The 20,230-nt window shown below is 45.3% G+C and overlaps 1 protein-coding gene across 2 annotated transcripts in view; it reads left to right on the plus strand.

The window, feature by feature from the left end:
• The window catches only part of TESPA1 (thymocyte expressed, positive selection associated 1), a 913,752-nt gene that overhangs the window by 452,211 nt on the left and 441,311 nt on the right, over nt 1-20,230 (plus strand). For both annotated transcript variants that reach the window (XM_069653203.1, XM_069653204.1), the window contains one exon: nt 14,514-14,556. In XM_069653203.1, coding sequence (XP_069509304.1) covers nt 14,514-14,556 — 43 coding nt within the window. The remainder of the gene's footprint in view (nt 1-14,513; nt 14,557-20,230) is intronic.

Consider the following 20,230-nt stretch of genomic DNA (forward strand, 5'->3'; position numbering starts at 1 on the left):
TGGTGCTTTCCAATGATATGACACTTGTACTCAGAGTGATTAACAGTACATTTGAAGTGCAGATCTATGATGATGGAGTTAGATGTAGAGGTCTTGGATGTGATTGGTGGATGGTTGTGTGACTGCTTAGCTGTATCCAATGAGGGAATGGCACAGAGAGTGAAGTGGAAATGGTAGAAGGTCTGTCTATGTTACGATATGTCCATGGACATGGCGGTAGTCCGCGGACATCGCGTGTTACATATGGGGATTTTTGGGGTGGGGAGGCATGCAAATGAGAATGAGCAGAGCAAGGGATTGGTCAGTAAAGTTTAGTCGGTGTGTTGTGTCAGGAGAAAGTTTGTCAGATAGTCTTTTTCCTGTGAGAAGAACAGATAGCGTTGGCTGTGTGTTTCAGAAAACAGATTGTCTGGATTTTGGGAGACTCGTTGATACATTGGTTGAAGGTGCATGCAGAAAGCTGTGGAGTATCTGTAGATCTTGGATTCCCACATGTGGAAGTGCACTGGCATGGAGTGCGTGGAATGAAGTGGCTGGACTTGCTACCTCTCTGTGCTACTTTGGAGACAGAGCATCATCCAGACATAATGATAATTCATTGTGGAGGGAATAGTTTAGGACATGTGCCGGGAATTTCTTTGCAATTTGCAATGAAAGAAGGACTTGGGAAGGTCATGGACATGTTTCGAAATTCTCAAGTAATTTTTTCTCGGATTGTACAGAGACAAATGTGGCTGTGTTCTTCTTCATTTGGTCCACAAATGGAGAAAGCGAGGCGCAATATCAATAAGGCTGTTTGTGCCTTTCTAAGAGATGTTGGCATGTCCTCTTTTCACAATGAAAATATTATGTTTCGTAGCACATACATTTTTCACAGAGATGGATTCCATCTTACTTAGGCTGGCAATCAGATTTTTCTGAGAAATGTACAAAATGCATTGCAACCTTTTTTGGAATTTCAGCCATCCATTTTGCAGTAGGTGTTGACCATTTCAAGTTTTTCAAACACAAACAAATACCACCAAAAGGCTCTTTTCAGAGCCACCACTTCCTCCCAGAGAAAAGTGCAATGGTTATGATTGGGCAGCACCCCAACATTTTAGATGTTCGCGAACTGTCCGCGGACTTTTAAAAAATACACAGGGCCCTGCTCCATTTATTTGGTCACTTCTATTATTAGACTGTGAAAGGCGGCTCTGAAAAGAGCCTTTTTTTGGGGGGGGATTTTTGTTGTTTTACATTTTTTTTGTTTTTTACACATGACACACTAGGAGAGGAGGGGAAAGGAGGGTAAGGGAGGACACCAACCATGGGATAAGAAAGGGCAGGTGGAGATAGGAAGATGTAGGGTGGGCCTTACTTAGGTAGTGGGCAGGTCTTCTCGTGCTCCGAGACCGCAGTCTTGAAAGCACTTCGAAGTCTCTCCCCCCTGCAGAGTTCTGTGTCGCAGTACATACACAAAACTGTGACCCTCGAAAGGTAAGGGCCATCAGCATCGTGAATGGCCTGTGAGTCAGCTGGAGGGATCAACCTACTATGCACCTTGCAAGGTAGAACCTTGCAAATGGCCCCCCCGTGGAACGACTTTAGGTGTCGCTTCATAGTTGTCATACCAAAGCTGTACGAACCAGGTCTCCCGCGACTGAGCATCATTTTGCACTCGTTGCAGGTGACTTTGTTCGCACGTGCCTTGGGTACGTTACCATGAATGAACCACCACACCCAAGACTCACGGCGAGTGCTGGTAGTAGGGACTTCCACTACCTCATCCTCTTCATCTACTTCATCCTCCTCTACATCCTCACTCCTGTTCCCCTTTTCAGGCCCTTGTGGGGGTGGTGCTGAAGCAGATATAGCACCAGGTGCAGTGGAGGAGCCATGGATGCCATCAGGTTTCAGATGAAAATCTGGAAAGTTGGCAGCAAAATGCACTGTGTTCTGTAAGGTAGCCAGAAACACAATGAGGATGAGTTCTGGGGTGTGACCCTTTATAGGGGTGCTGGTGCCCAGTCCGCGCACACCCGCTCCATCCGCGGACATATCGAACACCAAAAAAAGCTCAAAACATCCCAAAAAGTATGTAGAAAGTCAGGATTATTGTCTGGAACTTGTGCTATGGTGATTTATTATTATAAAATATTGTGGATTGCCTGAAAAAGTAGTTCGCGGACACGAACAGTGTCCGCAGTCAGAACACACGCTCAGCGTGGGCACGGTCACATGATGGGGTCACGAACATGTCCGCGAAGGGAATGGGTGTCCGCAGGACACTAAATGCACTGAAACTGTTTTGTGCATGCGCGTTGGTGTTCTACGGACAGTGTTCGGGTCCTGAAACTAATTAAAAGTGCGACACAAGTGAAACAAACAGTTACGAACAGTACGGACAGGTATAGTGCCCTCAGGACACCCACATTTTGTTTATTTACGAACATCCCAGGACACTTGATGTGTTCTCAGAACAGTTCTCAGAACAGTTTCAACCCGCCTACGAACAGTACGGACAGGTATAGTGTGCTCAGGACACCCCCATTTCGTTTATTTACGAACATTTCAGGACACCGCGTGTGTTCTTAGAACAGTTTCAACTCACCTGCGAACAATACAGACAGGCATAGCGTCCTCAGGACACCCCGATTTAGTTTATTTACGAACATTTCAGGACACTGCGTGTTTTCTTAGAACAGTTTCAACTCGCCTGCGAACAATACGGACAGGCATAGCGTCCTGAGGACACCCCCATTTTGTTTATTTACGAACATCCCGGGACACTTGATGTGTTCTTAGAACAGTTTCAACCTGCCTACGAACAGTACGGACAGGTATACTGTCCTCAGGACACCCCCATTTTGTTTATTTACGAACATTTCAGGATACCCGTGTTGTCCGCGGACACCAAAACTGGCTTTTTTTAAAAAAAAACACAAAGGACTAAATTAACACACACATAACATGGTTATGTTAAGCTAAGCAACCATAACTTGCACCATCGTGCACTGCTAACATTAACAACGAGGACATCAAAGATGACATCACAAATCTCATTGATGACATCACTGATGACATCATATGTGCATTTACTTTTCATGAAAACTACAAGGGATTCTTATAATGTTGACCAAAAAGTGTCAAGGATCATTGGAATAAATATCATGAGCTAATTAGTGCACTAAGCAATGCATTGATATAAATAGTATTCTATTCTGAAGTTCAATCCAGTATACTAAGCTACTCATGTAGAAACATAAGCAGTGTGTGCAGCATACATGATGAAGGTGCAATATACATAATCTTGCCATGTTGAATAGTGAAATGAATAGCTGCTTTTTATTAGAGTTTTGTGTACTGTGAAATATGTAATAAGTAACTAATAAAACCCACTTAATACATGATTGCATTATTACAGAGAAAAAGCAAAGAGACAACAACACATACAAATATGAGTATATGCAGAGAAATGATTGCTGTTTCAAAGCTGCTACTTACTGTTAGTATGTGTATCACATGATGTGACTGCACTCAAAGGAAAGAAGTGTGAGTACAATGTATACAAATATGGTTATATACAGGGAAGTACAGTATGAGAAAGTGCTGATAATCCTAATGAGTATCTTCATGCACAGAAAGGATTACTTTCTTTCAAGCCTGTGTCTTCCACTATGTATATGTTTCATATGATGTGACTTGAAGCTAAGGGAATTATTATAAGAACTTAATTGAAAGATAAGTCTACAAATATAGTATATTTTCAATTTTTAGTTATTGACTTTTACTGAACAGAACCATGTGGCCTAGATATGTCAGTAAAGGAACAAAGGGGGAGCCAGACATGTGATGTCATCAGTGATGTCATCAATGACATTTGTGATGTCATCTTTGATGTCCTGGGTGTTAATGCTAGCAGTGCATGATGGCGCGAGTTATGGTTGCTTAGCTTACCATAACTGGCAAATTTCAGGGGTTTTTCGGTTTTACTTTGAACCATAACGTCCCTTTAACAAAGTTTTTTTTTACTGAATTTGATAGGTTTTTAGTAGTGCAACTTAACCATAACGTCCCCTTAACAAAGTTTTTTTTACTGAATATATATATATATATATATATATATATATATATATATATATATATATATATATATATATATATATACATTGCTTGAGGGTGCAACAGATGGTTTACTTCAAAGGCGGAGAGCAACTTCATTTTAATTAATTATCTCACTTTGCGGCCTATCTACAGTGTGTCTGTGATACAGGTCTGGCAGATCTGGATCAGGTCACTCAGTGCCCAGGCAGTATTGGTGGAAGAAGCCACTGGAGCACACCACTCTCATCACAGGCCCAGTGGCTCACTGGACGTGCAAAGCAGACGAGAAACACTTATGAGATTTGCGTTTATACTGTGCTGTCACTGTGAACTGCAGGCTGCTGTACCCACTCCCAGTTAGCTAGAGCTATCCCCCATACCCTTTCTGTTTCTACAGTACCACCTCTGAAGCCACCCAATCAGGCATTCTTCACTAATGGACTGCCAATCTGTTAGTGATGGCGGTTTCATGTTTTTTCCTGAATCCCTGTTAGGTCTCCTTCTAACGAGATCGAGATAACAGGTGAAAAAACTGTGGCGCATTCAACTGCCTTTTCAGGTGCAACACATATATCTGCTTTGTCCAGTGGCCCAGGAGTGGCAGGGACAGGTTTTAGTGGTAGCAGAGTGGGACCCAGGGGTGGCGGCTGCTACCACTGGCATCCCCCAATGACATCCCTGCTGTGGTGTCGCTTGGTGGTAAAGTTTATTCTTATCCCTTTAGTGAAATTTAGGGCATTGCTATTTGAGATAGCAGTCGCTTTGTGGGGTACTTACCAGCCTCTTAATTGGTAGGTGGAGGCCCTACCTAATAGATATATGAATTAGATATGCAGCCTGTCCATGAGAGTTCCTCACATGCAACTCCCAGCTGACAATTGTCGTTGACTTCTCCCAGACACTTCTGAGGTGGTTTTACCAGTTAATCAGCCAGGTTATCGACCTGCATATCAACTTATGCACCAGCTTTTGCTGTTCCCATATTCTGTTTCCTAAAGTCATCACAATCTAATAACATTGATTGACTCCATACACAACTCTTACCACACCGCTTAAGCAAGCTGGAACTTCTACCGTTGTTCCCTTATACACATCTTACATATTCACTACAGCTGTCGATCCCCAGAAAAAATAAACTCAATGTGTTCAGAATGCCCCATTCTGAATGCTCGGGCTGCCGATTTCTAAATACATTTGGACTCACGGCGCCAGTGATTTGACATTGGGTTGACACACAGCGCGATTTTATACCCCAGTTTTTTACCCACGTGACCATCGTGTTGGATTGTGAATATTGAACAGTGCTGTATTACTTTCAGCTGGTTTTAACTACATCTGTTGGTAGATGTGCCTAGGACCCTTAACGCACAATATTGGAAGAACTTTAAAACTACAGAAAAGAAGTGTTTGTTTCCCCTGAAGAGAGTTCAGCCATTTAGGGCACCAAGAACTGAAACATGTTACATGTCGGGAATATATGCATGGGAATATATGCATTGTTTGAAACACATTTGTTTTAGGATATTGTGATTTACTGCTATGATTGTGTTTTTGTAGTGTGGTGTAAATGTTTTATGTATAATGGTTTTTATGTGTATTGAATAATTTTATTGTATTCCTTACAATCAGTTTTTGTGCTATATTGTGGGTCTTATCTTATTTTGTTCATCTTATTTTTTCAATTATGAACTTTATTTTCTTGTATGATAAATGTACATATTTTGTATTTTTCGTATTTTATCTATTTTTTCAAGATATGTGTACATGTCTTCGAGTTAGGAATACGTGTGGGGTCTTAGTATTACACATTGAGTTTATTATTTCTTTGTCCTATCTCTTTTATTAAATATATCTTTATACCCCCTCTAGGTAGAGATAGTGAATGTTAGGGTGAATTGTGTTTCTCCCTTTATTGATTCACTCGTACAGGTACCCTACATTTAATTCCCACACCATACCTAACGTCCTATTGGTCCATAAGATCTCATGCTCCTCCTGTGTGCCACCCACTCACCACCTCTCCATTCAGAATTGTTGCCGTCCCTTAAGTTCACTTCTCTGCTCGTACCCCCATCCTCTCTTTTCTTCAATCACCTGCTTGTGCACCATTCTATGTTATGGGGTGGTAGACCCACCTCTCATCTCTTTCTCTCTCACTGGCCAACACATGCCCTTGTCTTCCTTTTCCTTCATTTCCCACCTGCCGCTCCCCCTCCTCTTGGGCCTCGCCAGGACCAGCTGCAATACCCTGCTCCCTCTACTTCCATTGCTCTATTGTGCAGTTGGTTTAGTATTTGTCACTAGTGTGAGATTAGCTGAAATGTTATACATTTATTGATTGGGATTTTACTATAACTGTTCTTTATAGGGATGTGTGTTGTATTTCTCCCACATCTCAGCACTGGAATGACAAGTTATTCACCTCAGAAGGTTGATGGTCTGAGCTGGTCCTACTGCTGGATTTAAAATTGAGAAGTACAGGTGGACCCCATATCTGAGGCATGAGTTTATCTTGTAAGCTCTTCGCCCAGACAGTGCACTGCATGAGAGCAATTTAGGGCAGAAAGAGGGCTGAAGTGCTTGAGTAGGTTGAGAAAGTGAAATGTTGCCTTGCACTTGAGAAGGCAAATAGATTTCTTTCTATACAACGCTAGTGCTAGAACAGGAAGAGGAAAGTGGTAAGGGTTGAGAAATTAATGTTCGCCAATTTTAGGGGGTGCATTTGCACACGCCCTGCAGGGTGACAGAAGTGATACAGGCTAAAAAGGGATGGAGGAAGTAGGAGTTATGGTCAATTTTAAGATATTGCTGGTGGAGTCAAATTGGTAGAGCTGAAAAGCTGAGATTGAGAAGAACTGAAAGTAGCAGAACTCAAATAAAATAATAACATATACTCTTTAATATTTGAATGAAAGTGCTACTGGGAACCAGATTCCTGTACATCAAGCAGCATAATTCGCAGAAGAGTAACACTCATGGCATACCCTGCCAGCCTGCGGTTCGCACTGCTCTGTCACACCTGATCACACTGGACTCTCTCAATCCTAGGAAGAACTTTACAACCACGATCCAGGAAATGGTCAACCAAACACCATTTTCTCTCCCACGAACCTCTTCCCTTAACTAACGCCTTCACTGCTATAATATTACAACCTTATTTATATTTTGTTATTATTATTGCTCTTATCGCAAACCCGGCTCAACACTGGTGGAAAGCTATGCAACAGGAGGGTGCCAGAATTGCGCGTGGTGTTTTTGCTCAGTACTGTTGGTGGAGCAAGAGAGGGAGTTTCATTAGTCCAATAGGTATTTTTGAAATAGCCAGGTTTTTAGTGCTTTGCAGAACTTCAGGATTATGTGGGCATTTCGAGCCTCTTCTGGAATTGAGTTCTAGATGCTCAGGGTTTGTGAGGGAAGGGATGCATGTGAGTTTTCTGTTTACAGGCTAGCTCAGACTTCAACCTTTTGATAGTTTTGCTAGGTGAGGTGCAAGAGCCTCCAGTAGCGTGTAGTTTAGCCACCAAGTATATTTGTGTTCCGTTTGAGACTGATTTGTGGGTGATACATGCTCTTTGGATAAAATCCTTTTGCGGATGCTGGGGACCAGCGAGTGACCCTTACACTTCAGTCGCTTTTTTTCATAGGACCCACCTGCTATAGTTCTCTTAACTGACTCATACTAAACCCATCCTCAAAAACAACCTCACTGATCATTGCTTCACCAACTACTGGGCTGCCCTTATGACTAACTGATACTAGTGCAAACCCATTTCCAAAGATCACAATTTTTTCACCTCTGGACAAAGGTAAAAGGTACTGCCGGCCCCCACTCATCAACACCACAGATATCTGCATCTGCCTTCCCACTATTCTGAATGACATCCCTCCTACCTGTTTCGGTTGTGGAACCATATGCAGTGACGCCAACAATATTGACAAAAGGGCACTGCATAAGACCTCTTTCCTTACCTAATAATGAAATAGTTACAGCTCATGGTAGGTCACTGGCACAACAGGCTCCACTAGCGCCATGTGGTATTGGGGGGACCTGTGGCAACAGGAGAGACCCCTGGACACTGCCTCCCACTGGCCGAGCAATAAAGCCCAGACATGTAAAAAAAAGGCATACATCCATAAGCTGTTCACCATGCTGACTCTCCAACGTTTAGGTACCATAGACTGCTGCTCACTGGTTTCTAGGTAATCAAGCTGAGCCAACACGCCCAACTGCCTGACTTCTTACAGACAGTTGCCATGGTCCCATTTGGACCAAGAGAAGACTGCTGAAGTAGCAGCATCTGTACTTGAAAAAGGGTTTGTATGTGTCCAAGTGTGAACGTATAGCAATGTGTTTATGCAACATTTTTAATGAATCTATGTGTGTGTGTGCGTGTGTGCAAGGGCAATGCATGCATGTCTCAGTAGGCTGTATCTTGAAGGTTATGTATAGTGAAAGTGTGGCTTATTTTGTTTGTGCGAAATCATCAAAGTGCTGCAATATTTGGAATTCTAATATAGATTGTAGCAACTTCATGAAATTGATTTATAGTGATCATACTGCCTAAGATTGTGGCTCAACTTCATGAAATGGATTTACTGGGACTGTAGTGGCATAGACTACAGCTTCACGAAACTGGTTTAAAATAACCAGGTTGGCTTAGATTGTGGCAGCAGGCTCATGAAAGTGAGTTACCATGACCATACTGGCATTGATTATGGGTGCATCATCGTACAATTGATTTGCAGTGAACATACTGGCTTAGAGTGTAGGCACAACTTCATGGAGTGATATCCAGTGACAATGTGGCATATAACTTGGGCACAGCTGCATGAAAGGGACTTATAATGGCAATACTTACCTATTTAGTGGAAACTGGCTTCATACAAATGTCTATAAAATGCCCAATGTACTGTTGGTGGCATGCTACTGTTGAAAAACAATTGTAAATCGTATGCCTTGTTACGCCACTTTTATTAAAAAAAAAATATGCTGTGAATTTAACAAATTATTTTAAAAAACATTGTTGGAGTGAGAAACACTAAACCTCCCATTTTACTTAGGGCTCCCTTGCTAAACCCTATCACGCACACTATTTTATGGGAGATTTTAAAGCCTCAACTTAAACTATTCACCTGACTCCTATGACCTTGAATAATTTACAATGCCAGTGACTTCTAAGGAGTCGCACACCCACATGGCATCAAAAGCTGCCTCCACCAATGACATGTGCATAATAACATTACTGTCCATATTATTGTTCATGCACATCAGCAACTGAAACTGTGGGCTTCAGGGACCAGGCACCACCCACTCATTTCTACACTAGGTGAAAGATGTACGGCTTGTTATGCGCCCACATGATCATCACGTACATTGCGCATATGTTGTGGCCATTGCCATTGTGCATATGTGGAGCGTTGACACTCTCCTTCCTGATAGCTACAAGATCCTCTCAGAACCCAGAACCAACCGTCCCGGTGGGGGTGTAGCCTTGATATTCCCGAAGTGGATGCGTGCTTCTGTCATTCCTTTGCAGGCCTACTCCTATTTTCAATGCCTGGTCTGCAGACTCTCTATGTCTCCTGGACTTTCTCTCACTGTGGCCAATATCTATAGATTGCCTGGCCAGGGTGCCCCTTCCTCTCTTTGTGGGCTCTCAACTTCTCCAACTCGTAGACCTTAACATCCAACTGGATGCTACCTGCCCTCTCCAGGACTCCTTTGAAAACCTCTGTGATTCACTCTTTCTCTATTCTTCCCTCTGGCCCGACTCATTCTGCAGGCACACCCTAGATGTTCTGATCTCCTCAGAACTCCCCCTCTCCAACCCTCTCACCACTCCTCTCTCCTGGAGTGATCACTTTCTCATTTCCGCCCACCTCTCTCTCTCTAACCCTCAAGCCAAGCCGACTCCAGCACTGCCACCTACATTCTCGGTCATCAGACCCATGAAGCGTGTGTCAGCTGAGGCTTTTGTCGCTACTTTCTCTCCTTCTTCTGCAACTTTGGCTGACTCACACCCTGACGGAGCCCTATCTAACCTTCATCTCTCTATCGCTAAAACTCTTGATGTACTTGCCCCTGTCATGAGGATCTGCTTGAAGCCCAAATCCAAGTGCACCTCTTGGTATGACACCGACCTCGTCACCCTCAAACACAAGTGCAGGGTGGCTGAGAGGAAGTGGAGTGCATCAGGTGCATCCTCTGACAAATGGACTGCCACCTGCTCCAAAGGCAATACAGACTATCTGTCTTCGCCAAGAATAGAGCCTGCATCCAAAGTGTGCATCTCTGCGGCATCTAACAATTCTACCAAACTCTTCAAAATCTCCAAGGAGGTGGCCAATCATGCTGCAGTCTCTACCTCTCCTATTCCCTCACAGGCCCTCTCTACGGCCTTGGCTTCTCATTTCATCACTACAACTCAGGACATCCTGTCCACTCACTCTTCCTCCTCCTCCACTCCTAGCCCCCCTGTGGCCATCTCTCCTCCTCCCTTCTCTTCATTTCCCTTGTTCACCCCTGACAATGTTTCTAGACAAGTCTGATCTATGAAAGTCTCATCAAAGCAGGTTCTCCCCTGCTCATCGAGAACCACCAAGTACCATATCGACACCCTTGCTCCAGCCTTGTACGATTTCTGCAATCACTCCTTTGCCTCTGGAACCTTCCCCTACTCCCTTAAGCATTCCCTTGTGCACCCCCTCCTAAGGAAGCACTCTGCCAATCCTTCCTCTCTGGCAAACTATTACCCGATCTCCATCACTCCTTTCCTGGGCAAACTCTTGGAAAAGCTATCCATCTCGCAGTTTAAACTGCAGACTGATTCTGTTGGTGGTCTCCACAACCACCTGTCTGTCTTCAGAGCTGCCAGAAGCATGGAAACTGATCTCCTGAACACCTGTGAAGGCCTGCTCTCTAACCTTGATTCTAACCTTCCATCTGTCCTCATTCTCCTCAATATTTCTTCTACTTTTGATACAGTGAACCATGCTAACCTGCTCAATCACTTCTGTGATAAACTGGTTATTACTGATCAGGTCCTGGCATGGATGACCCTTTTATCACAGACCGACCCTCTCAGGTCTGACTGGGGTCTCTCCTCTCGTATATCTCTCATCCAATAACTGGCACCTTTTGCTCACCGCATTGCTGCTTTCTGCTCCAACGTTTAGTGTTATGCGGATGACACCCAGCTCTCTTTCGGGCTCCCCACTTCTGCCTCTTTTCCTTCTCTCATTCCAGATTGTCTGGCCGCAATTCAGGAGTAATGTGCCGCCAATGATCTCTGCCTCAATGCCAGTAAGACTGAGATCCTCCTCATTGGTACACCAGCCCCCTCCTTTCCTCTCTCTCTCTCTCTCTGGCTGCCAACTCTGAGACCTCTTCCTGTTCCTACATGTGAGGCTAAGAACCTTGGGGTCATCTTCGACTCCACCCTCTCCTTCTCTCCTCACATCTCTGACATTTCTAAGAAGTGAAACTATCAGCTGCACCTCCACATAGGTATTCTTCCTTTCTTCACTTTCCCCCAGATGCTCACTGTCTCCAGAGCTCTGGTCCACTCTAGGCTGGACTACTACAACAGCCTCTTTTTAAATCTTCAGACCTCTAAACCCTGATCTCTTCAACTTATCCAGAACAGGACTGTGAGACTTGTCCTTGGCCTCAAGCTCAGTGATCGTATCTCTCCAGCTCTGAAATCTCTTAATTGGCTCCCAGTGGTGGCAAAGATCCAGTTCAAGACCCTCTGCATCGTCCACAAGGCTTTCTGGGGCCTGGGACGGCACTACCTCCAACTCTCTCTTCCTAAACTTCTCCCTTCTCAAGCTCTCTGCTCATCCACCTCCAGCTCTCTGAGGGTCAGTCGCTTTTCCAAGCAGAGAGTTGGGGGTAGATCTCTATCTTCGCTCTGGACTGCCTCTGGAACAGCCTCTCTGCCTTTCTCAAACTTGAGCAGAACCACTTACGGTTCCGGAAGCACCTCAAGACCTTCCTCTTTGCTTGCTCTTTCTCTCTTCCTCTCCCCTGCTGATGTCCTGTCTGCTCCATGCACTGGTCACCTGGCTACCCTCTGAACTTGGGCGCAGGCTGCTACATGTTCAGTTGCACTTCGCACTGCCTCCCGGCTCCCCCAGCACTTGTGGTCTGTATTCGCAACTCTACGGTCTCTTCTCTCTGCACTTATGAGTCACCCGTTGGCTGCATTTTTTTGAGTTACCTGCACTGAGTCACCTGCTGGCTGCACTTTTTGAGTTACTGCACTTCTTCCTCCCACACCCCTCGGCACTTCTCCCCTTCCAGTTCCCTGCACTTGCGCGATCTGAATGCCACGAGGCCTAGTAAGATCGTTGTTTTGTCCTCCCTTTGTTTCCCCCTCCGTGTCTTGTCACGCATATAAAAACTTGTGTACAGGTGAGTTATAAATGCCATATCATATGATATATCCTGGCCAGCCCAGTAATCTGTGGCATGGACCATGCTTATTTAGGGCCTTGCATGGGAGAGAGGGGCACAGCAAGGCTTTCAGATAAACCCATATGTTGTGTTACACCACTGTAAGAGTAAGAGTAAGAGGAATCGTGGCACCGTGCAGCAAAATAAATCCACGGATCTAGGTGCAAGAAGCAGCAGAACATTGATCCACTAGTCGGAGCTTATATGCTCCCCATCCCTTCTTCCACACACTGGTCATAAATGAGTTCTCTGAATCTACATCTGGTTTTCAAGCTTAACTACTAAGGCACCCATGCAACTGTTTTCCTACTTTTGCATCGCTGCCAACTGACTCGCAACTCGCGGATTTGGCCTGTCTAAAACAACAAACCGTCAAGGCCACACATGTGTCAGGAAACGCGCAAGCAGGGCAGGCTGAGAAGCAAGGTAATCACAGCAAACTCTGAGTTGTGCTCGCGGGTGCCTTTCATTCCGCCAGGTCTGCCCTGGCGGAATGAAAGGCACCCGTGAGCAAAGCAAGGCTGTAGCACCGGCACCACTGTTATGAACGGTGCCAATGCTACAGGCATCCCCATTCCCATTGAGACCTAAGGGGCTGAAATTGGAATGGGGATATACCGGCACCCGCGAAAGGGCAATTACCGGTCCGGCGTGGCCGGAATACCCCGGTAATTGCCCATTCACCGGTGCCGGATTTTCATGCCGGTATGGAGGTAGCCTTACCGGTAACACCGGCAAGGCTACCTCCAACCTCGTAATGAGGCCCAATGTCTTTACGGAGGTCCGCTTCTAGCAAAGAGTGTCAGAATGTTGACTTCCTTTGATCTCCTAGAGTCCGCCCATTTTGCTGAAGCCAGACATTCCGGCGCAGTGATTACAGCACTGGCCATGTTGGTGAGGCGCCTTTGGCACAGCTCCCTTTTAGGTATGCCAAGTTGGCCGGAGCCAACTTGGCGCAGAAATCTGAACACCAGGGTACTTATCCTTGCTTAAATATTTTATAAATTCAATCACAGAAAAAAAAAAACAGAGCTTTGCAAGACAGTCAGTAGCCACTCAGTGCATGGAGATGTCCTGTAAGTGAACGCTCCATGTACAAATAGGATGCTGTATCCCGCAAACATAACATGAGAACACGGCAACCTAATTGCGCATGGAGAGTTCACTTACAGGACATGGTTATGAACTGAGCAGCTAGTGTTTGTTAATATCCCAACGCGCAAGTCCCTGTGCCTTCTAGCCGCTGCCAACAGAAGGCGCTTAAAAGAGACCTGCGCCCAAGGTGCAGGCACAAAACAGAGTACACCGGTTTTCGGGCCCATAAGTGTATAGACCTGCTGCCTCACTCGATTTCAGGCACCCAAGTTATCAGTGAAGCGGGGTTAGAAATAATGGTAATTTCTGAAAATAAATCCTGAACTCGGAACAGATATACAAGGGTTCATTGTAAATCCAGATAATTGTGTTTGCTCCTTCTGCACACGTGTCAAGAAAGTTACTGATAGTGAGAACACATTCTCTGAACAGTTTTGCCCAAGACCACACAGCATTCCAGTGCAATCCCACCACTTCTGAATTAAAGGGTCATTAAAAAGTAGAATGCAGTGCAAAGTTCTGCATATTTATAATTCTAATCTTGGAATTGTATGGTGGTGAGTTCACAGTACACTCTGGCCTTTCAGTGAGGTGGGAGGAGCTATGCAAGTTATTGACATTTTTGGAGTGTGGGCCATGGCAGTACCAGCGATCCCACTGTGAAAGTTCACATCTTTGCCTTCGTCCTATTTTAATCGCTATAAACTGTAGGACACAAAACGAAGTAATGTGAAACGGAGCTTGCCTGTGAAACCAGTGCTCACCTTTAACGCATTATCTGAACCCTGGTGTGCGGCGACTGATCGCAGACATTCCTCCTGTTGCTTATCTGTGAACTTTAAACTGTGACCTTTTTTTCCATCTTCTCAAACAGGCAGTCCTGCTAACAAGATCCAGTGCTGGCTGCAGGACTGTGGGTGAGTTCAGAGACCTTTGTGGCTCTCTTTTTTTATTTTTTTTTGACTGGGTCTAATTTGCTAACCTATGTTTTAAAAATGCTGTGGGGTGAGTCTGTTGTGGGGCACAGGGGCGACGCGCCAGTGAAATGCAACAACACAAGGCCTCATGTGCAATGAACACCAGGGCTATACGGGAGAGTTGTGAATGTGGTGTCGCTTGAGAGATGTGCGAAACAAGCGTTGAAGAATCCAATATGTTTGGCTTTTGTTGTGTATATTTATCAGATAGGCCTTTTCCAGGCGCTGCTATCATATGCCCACGTACTCGCATTATTTTCCTGCTTTGATGTCTTATGGCCATGTGGTACAATTGTGGCAGTGTGTGGCAAATGCCTACCTCGTGTCCAATCAAAAGCCACAACTTTGCCAGTGTTTGTTCCGAGAGGCAACCGTGTCCAGCATTGCCTGCGCTGCAACCTACCTTGACACTGGTGATGCGAGCCACTGTAGCACAGCCCTAACTTCCCTGAACACTAAACTATTGGCTACTGACAAGGAGTGACCAAAGCCCCATACGAGCAACCGAAACGTACAAAGAAAACAAATAGGTTGCTATTTTTCTGCTAGGATATCATGCCGAAGGTATGGTCCCAACTAAATGATAATAAAAAAAAGCCCATGATTGCCCTCTCTATATGGCTGTCCTGCTTGCTACATAACACAAGGCTATCCAACCCTCTTTGCTTTAAGCGAGGCTAACATCAAGGCCAACAGTAGAGTACGCGCGGCTCTGCAATTGCATTTCAACAACATGGTTTCCCCATTAACTCACCAGTTTCCTGCCATGTTACTACGCACACGCGAGGAAAACGGGTTGTACGCATTAGAAGAAGCAAGTGCCCGGTGTGCCACCTCTGCTATTTGAAATCTTCCCACAACATGCATCACTTTAGCGGAGCCTGTGGACCGATTACAGGTGTAGACTTCCTTAACCCTCTGTCCCTGCTGATGCAGAGCATAGAAGCCACATTCCTGAGTAAATATTTGAAGTAATAGCGACCTTCCCACCCGCATAACTGCCTTAGGCAAACACGTCGTCGTTGTGACCATAAATACAGCATTGTTGCACTTGGCTGGTACACAGATACAAAGGAACCCTCAGGCATGACCTGCTTTTCTCCCTCTTTCAGTGCTGACCAGGCACACATTGCTGCCTAAATAAAACTAATACTGGGCTCAGGGCCAACAGCTACTTGAGAGCCCCACAACGGGCTCCAAAATCACTGAGTTAGCATTGTCCGTGTGCACAATGATGCATAATCTAGCAATGGCTACTTGAGTGCTAGAAGCAAGTGAACAACACACTGAGCTAATGTTGCAAAGCTGCATGTTTTATTAGCCGAAACAATCATATTGTTATTACATCCCGGGAGGATAGCTTAACGGCAACGTGTGCGCCTTGGAAGCAAGAAGATACGAAGCAACACAGGTTCGATCCGTGGTTCCCGCTTATTATAAATACAAAACGAACAATTCCTGTAACAGCGCCTCGATGCCCGTGATCGCTTTAAAAAAGTATTCATAGTGAATTTGGTTGTAGAAGACATCCAGGCACCTGTGACCGGCAGAGGTACAATGAGCAGTCACGCAGCAGAGAAGGACACCCCACATGCGAGATACAAAGCGTCATACAGATGCGTGGGACAAAGGGTGGTGGCGAGGAAGGGGGAAGGGTTGTGTGATGTCCCTTCCACTACCCCCGGAATGTTGGTGCAATTACGTCCCTGCTGTGCTCATCATTTTCGCATGGGTTGGTGCGATGATATTTGTAAAACCTATCACTGGTCATTTTCGGGAGCTTCGCTTAGAGCCTTGTAAAGAGCTTACAAAGCGCTTTAGACATATTTTCTAAATGCCATCCGACCTAAATCATGTTCCTTTTGTGTGCAGGCTGGAGGGCACATCAGTGCACTTTCTCAGCGCCATTGTAGAGAGGCATCATTTACAGCTGTGTATAGCAACAGATAATTGTGCTCAGAGTCCAGGGTTGGACCCGGCCTTATTTTATTATTTTATTGAGCATGTGTTAGGTGCTTATACAACTAAATAGTGTTTCAAAGTGCCACAGGGCCTTCCTGTCCCACATATGCTCTAACAACCTCGATATCTTCCCCCTTCTCATCGGTGTTGCAAGGGCTGGAAAAGACATGGGGCTAAGCTAATGTTGGGTCTGTCGGGACTCCGGCCTAGTTATTGCCTTTAGATTGTAGCTGAGCTTCTATCAGGGGCCACAACCAAAAGATCCGGGGCTATAACCCCCTCATCCCCCCCACCCCCAGCAACACCTCTGCGCCTTCTCCTCTCACTTCGAGTACAATTCGGACAACATTCCCCTTCGTCTTGTTCAACGCATCCTCTCTGTTTCCCAGTTCACCCCAAAAAGTGGGGCAAAATCCTGCATCCCCGAAGCCTGCCGCCTGCCGCACGTGCAACCCATGCCTGCTCTGATACAAGTAGAAACATGCTCCAAATGGCGACTGGTGTGCATTTCCCATGACTACGCCCATTACTTGCCACACAAAATGAAGCAGGTTAACCCACACTGTAGCCACCAGACTGTCCAATATCATAGGGAAGCGAAACTGCACTACAACAGCAGGCCACACCGCATTAACTAAAGTACACAACACTACAAGAGAGTCTAGAATAAAGTATAAGCAGGCCGTTGGCCTATCCCCTCCCATTCCCCCCTCCCCGGAATCGAACGTTTACAACAATCCAACCCCAACTCTTCCTTCTGTTACACCACTCATGATTGGCACACTTTCTGTCAACCAACCCATAATTGGTCAATATCGAGGAGGGCGTCTGAAATAAACAAACAGTATTTCGGTGGCTTCATCCCAGAGCATTGCCAGTTGCCATGACAACCATATTCTCTGTTGTGAATCCTCCTCTCTGTCACCCGTTGTAATAGTTTTCACCACCCCAGGTGCCATAAACGCAAAAAGATATTTTGGAAAAAAACAGCGCGGCGGCATCAAATGTAAATAAGTGCTTGTTTAATAGTTATTTATTTTTGTAATTTGTCATTCGAGAATCTGATCGTAACATGTGCACGCCTTCTAGTTGTAGATGAATTACCTGTGCGAGCGAGTGCTGATGACGAATGACAGATTAGGAGGAAATACCGAACGAACCCAGGTGCTGTACACGTGAACATTTTACATATCTCTGAGATGCAAATATGAGAATGTATTTCTCTCTAAAAAAAGGCCTTTGGCTCAACATACAAAAAATGAACCTCTCCATTGTCTTCAGAAGGTTTGATTGTGAACAAGTTCACAGGACTGAATTGGGTTAACACACCTTTGCCACCAGGAAATGCAATGCTGTGAAACCCTGGTGCTAATAGTCCTGTGAGTTTAGTTCTAATCACTTTTGACAGGAAACCGCCGTGTTGCAGATAGACCAATCCAACGCACCCTTTCTGCCCCATGTTCTGGGAAGATGGCTTCGAAGGTTGATGCAGATGTGGCACAGATCTGTGTGTAACATCTAAGTCACAGAGTGTTCAGGGTGTCAACGAGACTTTTCAAGCTGGAGTTTACAGGATTACATCATTGAAAGACAAGCCGTCACATCCCTTCATCTGATCTGTTTATAACCTATTGTAAGAAGTGTTGATCCTGTCTATGTAGCTCAACGTGGAAAAAGGTCAGACTCAGCTTTTTGTCATACTTGTTGCGAAAGGGTTATAACAGCATACTACTAAAGTTAAAAGAGTGATCTCGTGCATGTGTGTGGTGTGCTCTGTACAAATGAACGACAATAGTAAGAAACGAAAACGATGACGATCCTGTGCCCTTGCCACGCCACGCTCTTTCAAATGTGGGTTTCGCTTAAACGTGTGCCTCAGGATATTTCTTCATACTCGAGGATGTTATGGACAGGCTTGTGTTCATGAAGGTTTCCCGCGTGAACATGGAGGAGACACTGGTGGAAGTCATTAGAGAGCATGTTCCTCTCGTCTCATTTCCTGTGCTATTCTTAGGTTCAGTTCATAAGCCGCTATCAACATGCACAGTTGAATTCGACATTTTAAAATAAACTTTACTACATGTGCTAATCTCTGAGAACCGCAAGTGCCTCAAACGTGCATCTCACAAATGTAAGAGGAATTTGGTGTTAGCAGCGGATAGTTTCTTAGAACATTTATAGAAGCAACGTTGTCAATTGTCCTGGTTAACAGAATTGACCACAGTCCGAACGTCATAGGTTTTGAAGAAGCTCTGAGTTTGCAGAAGTTGACAGTTGTTTGACGTTTGTGAAATGTTCTTCTAATTTTGTGTATTTATAGAACATCTGTCAACCGCTCAAAGCGGCGGCGAGCCCACATCATTGTCTCATTGACACATGGTGAGAAGTGAGTGGTTATTTCATTTGTTTTACTGCAAGTTGTGGCTATGCTGTCAACAGACCACTTGTGTGAGATTGTTTATAATGAAACTCTCTTACTTCATTCTTTTTGGTGAAAGGCAGCTTTATTTAAGGCGGGACTGCTTACAATAATTAAAACATTCAATCAAATTCACTTTACAACCTCTTAATTCTCGATATTCATCCTTTTCTCGTTCCCTCACCTTTCTTTTTCCATCCCTCACTTTTCTTGTAACTTTTCTTTGTGTTCTTCTTATTTTATGTCTGATCTCCCCAGCCTTACATTGTCTTTTACTTTCCCCTGTCTGTCAATTTTATTTTCTTCTGTATTTCACTTGTTCATGCCTGCTCACTCTAGGACCAAGTACTGTTGACATTTAGGGGTCGATTCATGGAGCAAACGTGCGCCGAAAATCCCAGCGCAAGCAGGCGCGAGGTAGCGCAAGCTCAAGAAACGCAGCGCACGCGCACGTGTGCGATTCAAGGAAGACGCTGCGTGTGTTTCCCGCTGTCTGTGCGCCCAATCCAGCCATGTCACACGCAGGCATACACGGCGTGTGCTACGCGCACAGCAAAAGCGCACATAGCGCGGCGCACACAACCAAAGTGGGCGGAACAATGGGCGTAACACGCGGAATGGGGAATAACGCATGAAAAAGAAGGCGTAACTGGGGAAGTACTGCAGGGAACTACACGGAAAGCCCACACGCACACGAACAACCCGTATTCATGGATTCGAATACGGGAAACCCGCGCACGGCAAAAGACGCACACAGGCGTCAACGCGTCCGCCACACGAAGGCAGGCGGAAGCGTCCCCGCGCACAGTATAAAAGTGCGCGCAAACAACAAACACGTATATACAGCTACGATGAATGCCCCATTTGTCGCAGCACTGATCGTGGGACACCGCAGGAGGAGGAGAATAGCCAGGGCACGCATTTTCGCACCACGGACAAGCCTTTTTGGGATGCCTGACGACCAGGTCTATGGCCGGTATAGGTTTCCACCCCACATCATCCTAGACCTGGTCAGGGAGTGGGAAGATGACCTTGCCTCCCCCACCCTTTGCTCCCAAGCATTGCGCCCCTTGGAGAAGCTGCTCAATGTCCTGCATTTTTTGGCCACTGGGTCATTTTAGCGGACTACTGCCATAGTGGGGGGGTCTCACAGGCCACGCAGTCACGCTGCCTACACCAGGTACTGGGAATCATGAGAGCGCGCCCCTCAGTCCGCAGGCACATATACATGCC

Source organism: Ambystoma mexicanum, chromosome 3q, assembly GCF_040938575.1.
Source record: "Ambystoma mexicanum isolate Mex_15411 chromosome 3q, UKY_AmexF1_1, whole genome shotgun sequence".
Lineage (NCBI taxonomy): Eukaryota > Metazoa > Chordata > Amphibia > Caudata > Ambystomatidae > Ambystoma > Ambystoma mexicanum.